The sequence below is a fragment of the Engraulis encrasicolus genome, chromosome 8 (assembly GCF_034702125.1).
Source record: "Engraulis encrasicolus isolate BLACKSEA-1 chromosome 8, IST_EnEncr_1.0, whole genome shotgun sequence".
Classification (NCBI taxonomy): Eukaryota; Metazoa; Chordata; class Actinopteri; order Clupeiformes; family Engraulidae; genus Engraulis; species Engraulis encrasicolus.
Window position 1 is genome coordinate 4566328 of NC_085864.1, and position 11410 is coordinate 4577737.

General features: G+C 45.0%; 1 protein-coding gene across 1 annotated transcript in view; it reads left to right on the top strand.

Annotated features, from left to right (window-relative positions):
• sez6b (seizure related 6 homolog b) overlaps nucleotides 1–10843 on the top strand; it is a 161432-nt gene extending 150589 nt beyond the window's left edge. Inside the window, exons 13-18 of the mRNA XM_063205926.1 lie at nucleotides 5677–5868; nucleotides 6378–6572; nucleotides 6852–6890; nucleotides 7062–7170; nucleotides 8120–8213; nucleotides 10814–10843. Of these exons, the coding sequence (XP_063061996.1) occupies nucleotides 5677–5868; nucleotides 6378–6572; nucleotides 6852–6890; nucleotides 7062–7170; nucleotides 8120–8213; nucleotides 10814–10843 (659 nt within the window). The remainder of the gene's footprint in view (nucleotides 1–5676; nucleotides 5869–6377; nucleotides 6573–6851; nucleotides 6891–7061; nucleotides 7171–8119; nucleotides 8214–10813) is intronic.
• Nucleotides 10844–11410: the final 567 nt, after the last annotated feature.

Sequence of the window (11410 nt, forward strand, 5' to 3'; positions counted from 1 at the left end):
GTGCTCTTGTGCATGTGTGTGTGATTCGAGTTTTAGCTAGAGAGGGTAGAAAGAGTTTCGAACAAGTGTCTGCTTGCCTTTCATTGCTGTGCTTCTTCTTTTTCCATGCCCTTACACCCTCACATTTACAGTCAAGGACAGCGCAGGCAAAGCAACTGTGTGCGTCTGGCGTGTGTGTGTGTGTGTGTGTGTGTGTGTGTGTGTGTGTGTGTGTGTGTGTGTGTGTGTGTGTGTGTGTGTGTGTGTGTGTGTGTGTGTGTGTGTGTGTGTGTGTGTGTGTGTGTGTGTGTGTGTGTGTGCGCGTGCGTGCATGCGTGCGTGCGTGCGTTTGTGTGTGTGATTGAGTGTGTGTGGTGTATGTGTGTGCAAGAGTGTGTGTGCGTGGGTGGCTGGCATTTTCTCTTTGGTAATAAGTTCTTCTCTTGGCAAGTCTTTGGAGATAAGGGGGCCCGGCTTTCAATTCACACTCCTGGCCTCCCCCTCGGCGCTGCCTGACACATTTCACACTCCGCAACACCTTCGTCACCGCTGCACTATTTTTTTGCAAAGACGCACAGCGTAGTGCGGTACCTCTTCCTCCTCACCTACAGACTAGTACATCCTCTCTGTTGGTCAGGGCCGGATTAAGATGGCCTGGGGCCCCTAAGGCTACAGGTTGCTGTGGACCCCCCTGGCAGGCAAATTTCACAACAAAATTACATAGACAGTGTCATAATTACAAGCTAAAGAGTTAAGTCTGCCAGCTGTGGAGAGGAGTATTAACAAGGTTTAAAATTGTACTCGACATGACAGATTCATTTTTCAATATTGCATCTTGTCACAATTTTGTAATTTTGTCTTTCTCCCCCTGGCAGGTGGGGGCCCGTAGGCTGCAGCCATATCTAGCCTGTGCATATCGACCTCCCTGTTCCACTCCTCATCTTCTTCCTGTCCTTTTTGTCCGTCTGTTCTACTCCTCCTCTCCCTCCTTCTCTTCCTCTCTTCCTTCTTCTCTCCCGGCTACTCCTTTCTCCTTCTCATACTCCACTCCTCTTCCTCCTTATCCCTCCTCTTCCTCTGTCTCTTTTTTATCTTTCACTGCTACTCTTCGGCTTTTCCTTCCTCTCCTCTTCCATCTCTTCTTCCCTTCTTCGCTCCTCCGGGTCTCTTTCTTCCACTCCTTCGCTTTCTTCCCGCCTCCTGCTCATCCTCTTCCTCCTCTCCTCCACTTTGTCTTTTCCTTGCACAACCAATCCCACCTCTCTCCACCCCCCACCACTACTCCCAATTGACATCCTCCACGATTTTTTTTCATTCTCTTTGTCTTTGACTATAACTTTGACCTCCACCACTCTCTGTCCACCCCCTTCTCTCCATTTCAATCTCTTTCATTCTGTCTCCATCCCCCTCTCTCTCTACTCTGTATCCACTTCTCCAGCTCTCTCACTTTGTCTCTCTCTCTTTTTCTTTCTCTTTCTCTCACTTTCTCTCCAACTACTATCTCTCCATCCCTCTGTCCTCTCTCTCCCTCCTGGGGCAGAGGGTGTTTTATTAAAGGTGGCCGTGTGACAGCTGTGCGGTGTGTGTCTGTGCAGTCACAGTGTTGACAGCGTCCCCTGGCGCCCCCTGTCTGTGTGGAATGCCAATGAGATGAGATGGCTGCCCTGCTGTGCTGTGTCGTGAGTGTGAACAGGACAGACAGGCTGCGGTAATGACCTGGCCCTGTTTCCTGGCTCATCCACTCCACTCAGCCTCCCTCACCTCACCTCTCCTTCCTCACCTCGCCTCCCCTCCCTTTCTCACATGTACGCACAGTGTGCAGTGTGTACATGTGCGCTTACACATGTACTCTGTCTTTCGCACGCATGCACACACAGATGTGCACTTTCTCTCACACATGTACAGTACACACTTGGGCATGCACACACACACAAACAGACATAGACATGCACCACATGTATTCACATGCTCAAAAGTACAGTTAAAACACACACATTTTCACAACAACAGACATGCATTTGCACACAAACATCACACACTCACACATACCGTATGATTCTACATACCCATGTATACGTGCATTCTCACACTCACGCATACATGCATAACTGATGTAGACACATGATCGCGCACACACACACACACACACACACACACACACACACACACACACACACACACACACACACACACACACACACACACACACACACACACACACACACACACACACACACACACACACACACACACACACACACACAATCAAAGTGGCAGCAAACCCCTGCCTAGATCTACGTAAATCATATCACCAACCAACTATCAGTACACTGGTTGTCACCATTCTGAATGCCATGGCACCGGATGAGTCCCACAGCCTCTCTGCCACCCAAAGCAAGGCTGCTGGGTTCATTGTGGTTCGGCCTGGCTCAGCTTGTTTTTTTGTTTGGTTTGGCATGGCTGGTGTAGCATGGCACAACCCCAGTGCCCCAGATCCACCTCACCACACAAACTTCATTAACTCACTGGCTTAGACCTTTAGCCTAGTGGTATGGGACCTAAGCCCCGAGTGGGGTGGTGGACTGCACAGGGAGGCCTTAGTCACACAAGCATAGTCTACCACCCATAGCTAGGCTACTGGGTACTGTTTGGTTCAGCCCAGCTTAGTGTTGTTTATTTATTCATTTATTTTTGGCATGGCTAGAGTAGCATGGCACAACCAGTGCCAGTGCTAGTGCCTCAGATCCACCGCAGCACCCAAACATCATTAACATACTGGCCTCTTTCTGTCCCGGCGAGGGGAGATTTGGGTTTTGTGGTGAAGGCTCTGGCCACGGGATGGCAGAAGCAACTGGTAATCTCTTCATTACTTGCAGTGGTGCTGTGAGTTCAGATCTCAAGGCTGGAAATCAGTGACAGGAAGGCAGCCAGGCAGGCAGACAGGAAGGCAAGGCAGGGAGGCACGGAGTGGGGCTCAGTTGCCAGCTCCTGGCACATACAGTACAGTACCAACCTGGCTTCCTTCTCCTTCACAGTCAGTGGGGATGGAATTTATTCATCATCTATTTTCAAAGGAAAGTAACATTTGTATCCAGTAAAATTCAAAAGCAAAAGTTAAATATGGTAAGCTTTGCATTTCAAAAGATAGTGTCAAAAACGTCATTGTAGTGATGAATGGGTGTAACAAGCTGGATTTGTGTGTGTGTGTGTGTGTGTGTGTGTGTGTGTGTGTGTGTGTGTGTGTGTGTGTGTGTGTGTGTGTGTGTGTGTGTGTGTGTGTGTGTGTGTGTGTGTGTGTGTGTGTGTATGTGTTCTTGTATTTGGCAGTCTAGGCCATGTGCATAGGCTGGTGGTCAGTGGACTTAACATCAGTGGACTCAGTAAAAGAAGGTCCAGACAGCTATCTAAATACTGCTCAATATCAGCTGTGATAGGGAGCATGTTCATCTGGAAGAGAAGATGTTTCCTGTACCCTTAATGATGCTCCCATAGCAAGATGTTAATTGGTCAAATAGTTGTTGGATTATTCATCACATTTGGTTCCTATCGATATTAACTTGTAATGTGGAATCAAATAAAGTACATAAAATGCAGTGGCCAAACTGGAGTTCACAAGTGCTCCCAGTTGTGGTGAATGTGGGAGTTTAGTTTAGTTTAGTTTAGTGTGGTGATGATGGAGCAGCTAGTGCTGTGCAGTGCAGTACAGGCCTGAGTCCAGTCAGCCTCCTGCTGCTCACTCTGCACATCACACTCCACCACACGCCCACTACACACAGCAGGCCAGGCCAGGCAGAGAGGAGTGAGGGGGAGCAACTCTCTCCACTCACATTACATTACATTACACTCAACCCATTTCAGCCTGATGCTGCGTATTCGCTGCATTGACCTAGGCACCTGGAGGGACACAGATGCAGCATTCAGGCTCATGAGATTTACATTTTTTTAAATTTAAAAACTGAATTAAATACAACTCATTTCATTTTTTACGTGCTTCGGAGGCTGAGATATTTAAGTTTTTATAGGCTGAGGGCAGCTTTTCGCAAAAAGGGCTTTAGCATTAGGTCGGCGTTTTTGCCAGTGCCTTAGGCAAAAATGGGTTAACTGACGCTTTTATCCAACCATCCGACCCACAACCATCTCCTTAAGTTCATCTCCTTAACCATGAGGCCACGGCTGCTGTCCCAATCCCTGCAAAAGTTCCATCCTGGATGTAGAAGGGCTATAGCAAAGTTAGTGTCTCTGGTTACTGTATGAAAACTTTTTTCTCATTCTACAAGTTAAAATGTAATGGTCAGAATGGGACACTTAACATAGCAGTGATTTTGTGTAAATAACTTGTGCATGTTTGTTTTACTTTATATGCCCATATTTATTTAAAAAAGATAAGGCATGAGGGCTAGTTTTTCTCACGAGGGTCAGGAACAGAGCGGAGATGCAGGTCAGATCATTTACTTTCTGTTGTATGATGGTCTCACTCCTTTACATTTGTAGACATTGATTGAACTATGCATATCAATGCAATGTTAATGTCAAACACCATACATTTTTAAGATTTCAAGTGAATATTTCCAATGCACATCTCTTTTAAAAAAATCTCTAGTGTAGTCTCCACTTACCCATTCATTTAATTGTATTGTCTGAATAAATGACGTGAAAAATTGGATAATACAAAGTATGGCGGAGCAAGTTGAAAGTGTGCTGCTGCAGTGAAGAATGCAACTTTGCCTCCCCCTAGTGGATTCAAGAAAGAAACACACTTGTATTTCAAGTTTTATTTGAAAGCCCACCTGGTAAAGTCCCAATTTCATTCTGACACAGCACTCCACAGCACAGAGTGCTCACTGCACACCACAAAATTGCATTTATGCCTCACCTGTGCAAGGGGGCAACCCTAAACAGAGGACCAGTGTGGCGGACAGTACCATGGGGTACCTCGGGGTACCTCAGTCACGGCAGGTGATGGGAGAGGGCACTCATTATTCTGACTTTGAGCCACTTTATACTGACTTTGAGCTGATAAGCACCCTAACCACTTCTTCACGACTTGCTGGCTGATTCTCAATAAGTGGAGGGCCATTTACATATTTAAGGAATAGATTTACCATAGCTGTCTGAGTATAAATGATTAACTACAAAATAAGAATAATTTCTAGCGTGTCGGATGAATTTTACAATTTATTTGCCAATGACTGGTTACGGCTTACAATTTGAAATGACAATGTCCACTCTAAACTAATATTTCCACATCACTGATTTATCCCTCCAATATGCTGCTTAGTGTCATCACTCATGGACAAGTCAAGCTAATTCTGTCTGTGTCTCTATCTGTGTTGTTTTCATCTGCCGTTCTGCCCTGCTCTGACTACTGGTGTGTTCGTACAGCACATGGACACCTCAGGCTAATTCTGTGGAGGTCAATCATTTGAAATGTCTGGTGCAGTGCTTTCCTGGCCGCCCATTATTGTTTGAGCATCATCCAGTCATGAGTCTGTGTTCATCTGCAGTGCTGTCCTGCCCTGGTTGATAATGGAATATACCTGGTCTTGTTTACGTCTGTGTGTATCTGCAGTGCTGTCCTGCCCTGGTTAATAATGGAATATACCTGGTCTTGTTTACGTCTGTGTTCATCTGCAGTCTTGACCTGCCCTGGTTGATAATGGAATATACCTGGTCTTGTTTACGTCTGTGTATCTGCAGTGCTGTCCTGCCCTGACCCCGGCACAGTGGAGCACAGCCGGCGAGTCATGTCGAGCCCCAGGATGACGGTGGGCTCCACCATCCAGTACATCTGCAACAAGGGCTACTCGCTCTCCGGGAACAGCCTGCTCTCCTGCTACAACCGGGACTCCACCGGGCCCAAGTGGAGCGAGAGGCTGCCCAAATGCAACCGTGAGTACAGTAAGTAGTGTCTAGAAGAGTATACAATGCGAAGAAAGGTTTAAAAAAAATGTCAACATAAAAATACAAAATGAGTTTTTGCATTGATTTGAGAACACTGGCCCTACCGTGGCTCGAATGGTAGGGCACTGGGCTGCTACAGTACACTGGCGACCTGTGTTCGATTACGGCCCGGGTCCTTTGCCAATCCTTCCCCATCTCTCTCTCCCCACTCACTTCCTCACTTATGTTGATGTTTTAAGAAGAATTAACCTTTTGATATTCTCTTTACTCCGAATCAAATGCAAATACTGTAATTATTTACAGTACTTCACATTCCTGTCATAGAAGCAGAAGTAAGTTGGGTAATCCAACACCATACAGTATCTTCCTCTTGCTGATAATACATACTGTATATGTAGACTGTATCACAATCAGAAAGGTATTGTACTGTAGACAAATGGAAGGGGTATGGGTTGAAACTAAAAACCCTCTTTTCATATCACCCCCAAAACTTGCAGCTGAGGCATATGAACCATGCAAGAACCCCGGCACGCCACCCTACAGCAGCCTGAACCCCCAGAAGCCCCTCTACCAGGCAGGGGAGGTCCTGCACTTCACCTGCCAGAAGAGCTACGAGCTCCTGGGGGAGCCCGCCATCCGCTGCGTGGCTGGTCGCCCCTCACGCTGGAGCAACCCTCCCCCTGTCTGCAAAGGTGGGTACTGCAGCAGTGCCCTGGTCCTTCCTCTGCAAGGAAATAAACACAAACCAGATTTAAAGTTGAAAAAACATCGTCAACACACTCAGTCTGAAAAGGCATTTGTGCAATGGAGCTTATAATGCATGTGTATTAATGTGTGTGTGTGTGTGTGTGTGTGTGTGTGTGTGTGTGTGTGTGTGTGTGTGTGTGTGTGTGCGTGCGTGTGCGTGTGCGTGTATGCGTTCATGCATACTTGAATTTTTGTAGTGGCTGAAATTTTGTATAATTTCCCAGGCCCTGCACTGGAGTACATAAGTGAGCAGCGATTGGACGGTAAGTGCTCTCTGCATCCTCTCTAAACACCACCTGACCAGGCCAGACAGGCACCATTGTGTTGCTAACTTGCTTAATTACCGTGCTGGAGTGTGAGGCGTAGTGGCCACGTGACCTCCATGTCAATGTACTTACTGTACTACAATGTCTGTGTCCTCTCCTCCTCACCAGTGGCGAGTGCGTACTTCAACATCGAGGGCCCTAACGTGGTGGTCGCCGTCTTCATCCCCGTGGCCATCATCACGGCGGTCATCGTGGGCCTCTACTTCTACTTTTCAAGGTAACAGTAACTTCAATCTTCCTTCAATCTGCAAAACATAGGGGTGAGACAAAGGCTGGATTAACGCAAAGGATAGATAGGGCTGCAGCCTAGGGGCCCCCTCCTGCCAGGACGGCCCTGATTTGGTGAAAAATAGCAGAATGTGACAAGATGCCATATTGAAAAAAAATCATTTGTCGTATTGTCATACAGTTAATAAACATGTTATCCTTCATTCATAGCTCGCAATTATGACATTGTCTATGTACATGTATCGCCTTCCTGGGGGGCCCACTGCAACCTGTAGCCCAGGGACCCCAGGCCATCTTTAATCTGACCCTGACTGAGACACAATTAATCAATTACTGAACTAGAAAAGATCTCCAGCCAGGCAGCTCAATCAGCTAATTCCCAAGTTGTTTCCTGATTTTGGTAATTGTACAGTACATAATCAATTTTCTATTTGTTTATTGATTTTGTATCTTTTCATATGGGCTCAATGTCCCTGATGTTTATAGTTATCTGTTGATGTTTGCCATGTTTAGTGCTCTTTAAAAATGGCAAAAGATCACAAAAGGGTAATACCCAGCAAAACTCCTACACCCAGCAAAATGTGGTGTTGAGACTCAATCCATTAGTTACTAAACTTGAAAAGATCTCCGCCAGCCAGCCACTTCAATTATTCAATCAATCTTATCAATGAGAATTGCACATGCTGTGGATGGACAATGAATGGATTTCCACCAAACTAATTACCTCGAGGCAGTGGCAATAACAACAAACTAGAAGATGATTATGATGATGAAGATGAGAAGGAGGAGGAAGAGGAGGAGGAGGAAAGGACAATGATCATGATGATCAATCCTGATAGCTTTTTGATTGTCGCACAAATCTATTTATTTATTGACCGAGTAATGAACAACTATCTGATCACAAAGCATAATAAGAAGATGACGCTTTCTTTCTCCAGATACCAGGGGAAGTCCTTACGGCTGTCTACGTCCCAACAGTATGAAAACATCAGTGGAGATTCAGCATTTGATAACCCAAGTTTTGACACGCCAGTAAGTATCACTTCGGTACAGTGATGAACCAGCTTTATATCATCTTGAGCACATTTAACATTTCCAATGAGGAGTATGACTTTCTACGATCAGGATTACGTGTATATCAACATAGTAAATAAGTGCCAAATAGGTGAAGATCGTCACATAATTGGTGTACACAGGGTTGGGGAATAGTCTCTATAATTAGCACAGTGCTGAGTTAATCACAGTATCTGAAAGCAGACCCTGAATATCATTGAAGAGACAGACTGGCATCATGTAATGGCATATTTGTTTCACGATAGTGCATTCTGCATTGAGGTACGATGTCTTTGCAAGTTAAGTTGTGATCCTCAATGCTGCGGGAAAGCAGTTGTCCCGCCGTGTCAAAGAATTTCTGTTGTTTAACACAAAAATGCTCTGCTGTGCCCTAACCAAAACCATGCCCAACCCTAACTTGTCAATAAAGCAACGTTTCTACTGTTTTTTCACTTTTACAGTGAAACACGCAAGGGAAATGGCGAATTTGTTGTGAAACTGTGCCCAGACCAAAACCATCCCTAATATAAACCTAACCTGTCACAGGGCGTACAACATACAAAGGCGTAGTGCACAAACGTGATAGACAGATCAAGTCTTACTTACTTTTATGATGCCTTATAGCAACATGAAAAGCATGATTCTCAGCCATATATTAGTGTTTCATGTTTATTTAGAGAGCAAACAAACATAACATCTTTCAGCACAAAGTTGCTTTCATGCTGCCATTGTGCAACACTGAGGGTACTTGGACCAATTTTGGGCAATTCTGCAATCCCAAGCATTATTTGTCTCATTAAAAGCTAACTAAATCCATATTGATTTAATTAGGATGCTCCACTTATCCGGTAGTCTCCCTGCACTCTTGTCGGAGCCAATATATAAACCCATTTGAAGTTCACAATCTTTATTTCTCTACGGATACCCTTGGCAAAGATTTCTTATGTCTGTATCCGAAGCATTTTTGTTTTTTTTGTGCACTTCCCATGAGCCCTGTCTTATTCTGCTTCTTTGTTAACACTCTCTCTCTTCTTTTTTTCTCTCGCCTTGTGTTCCTTCCTTTCTTTCTTTTCTTGGCTGCGCCCTTGAAGAACAGCGAGGTGAGGCCCCTTGACACCACACCATAACGTCATCTCTTTTACAACTCTTCACTTCACTCTCCTCACTTCAGTTCTGTTCAGTTCACTTCATTTCCATTTCCCTCTGCAGTCTGTGTGCATTGAGCGGCACAGACATGAGTAATTCACACTATACGGGTTCAGCGGGGGTGGTACAGGTGTCCCATGGGGCACTGCATCCTCTTGGGGTGTTTGCCATGTTTAGTCTACAGTGGTGTCAAACTATCTGATCCCTCTCAGCTAAAAATGCCACTCTTACTCTCAAAAGGTATGTCTCTTCCAGGTGTTGATGCTAAAGGGAGGGTTTGGGGTAGGGGGAATCGGTTGCGTTTGGGGTGGGGTGGGGGTGGGTTAGGTTGGGGAAGGTCGGGAGGGTTGAAGCAAACAAAATTGGCTGTGTCACTGCAGACAGGTGCAAATGGAAATGTCTCACATGTGAGTCAGAGCCACACAGCGCTGCATAACCTATTTATATCTGTGATGAGGAGGAGTACTCTTCACAATAACACGGCTCTTCTGAGGGCACTCACTTGGAAACAGACAGTGGCTTTGGCAGAAAATAAATACAAACACTAGATATATAAACACTAGATACCTTGAAGTCATGGCAATACTTTGTTTCAGGAAGCTCACATAACTCTGACTAGTAGAGCGCAGCAGTGACATGCATTTGTTTTTAGTTTCTTTTCATGGTCATTGTAAAATATCAGCATAACTTTGTGTTTTTTATGATTTTGTATTCTGTTCTATGTGACGTGTTCTTTTACATTGTTACTTTCTTTTGAAATGTACAGTACATATTATGGCATTCACAAAAATGGGTTAGTACTGGTTAGCCTGACTCTTGCCAGACTCTCATGTGAGCTCATCAAGATGAGCAGAAATACACAAGGGTCTGGAGGACCTTCGGATTCGCCCTAATCCCGAACCAAAATGCAGTAGAAATAATCAGGATTGTGGGATTTTCAGGTATATGACCCAGTAGAAATTTAAACATAGTGGAGAGGGAAAAATAAGTGAGACAGTGTTTCCCCAATCACGTGCAAGGATTTTAAAAAAATAAAACCAATCCTTCGGAGACCCACGACTATGGCATAGCTCCAGATGGATGTTCGTGGAGCAAGGCGGAACGCATTCATCTGGTGAGAGTCAGGTTAAGTACCGATTTGTTGATTTTTTTGTTCTGTTAAGAGGCACTATTAAGTGGCTGGACCTTGAAGAGACTTCAACCTGAAGTCAGTGCCCAGCTGTAGGGTATGCCTCTTCATTTTGTTTTGTTGAGTTGATCCCATCCACGTTACATTCATATCACACTCTCTGTTCTCATATCCCCACTGGCCTTGGTTGGACGCTTGATCTTTTTTGTTTTTGCTTTGATGAGATTGATCCTGACTGCACTGTTTCTCTTCTTTTGGTCTCCTCTTGTGTGTTGTAAAAATCCAAATCTTTTGTAATTTGCAGGAGACCAGAGAGTATGAAGTTTCCATTTAAAACACTGCATTTTTATTCAACCTGGAGGAATTCAAGCCTTTTATGCCTTGTGGAAGTATTTGTTCCGGCACCTTCCATTTCTCCTGTGACTCCTACCACACACCAACCTCCCTCCTTCCTTCCCTTCCCTCGCACCTCCCACCCCTTGTCTCTACGCCCCTTACGGTACCTGCTGTACATATCTGTCTTCAGAAGAATTCTGCAAGCACTGTAAAGAGTGTGGACAACCTGATATTATTTTTGTAGAGCTTCAATAGCAATGACCTAGCAGCCGTGTTTGTACAGTTTCTATCCTGTGACTGACCCCAGCAGAATGACATGGCACCGACAGTATAGGCCAATACTCATAACATCATCAAAGGAGACGTCTGGTTTGAATCTATCCAACGCCATTGTTGTTCAAGGTCACTGAGTGCACGCTGTAGGGAAAAGAATGAGAAACATTGATACAATGTGTACATTCACTGAATAGCAAACTGGCAGCTAGCATGAACTAAATGGGGCATGAGAGAGAAGGGAAGTTTAGTTTCTATGACCCATTCAGTGCTATAGCAGTTCATTATTCAG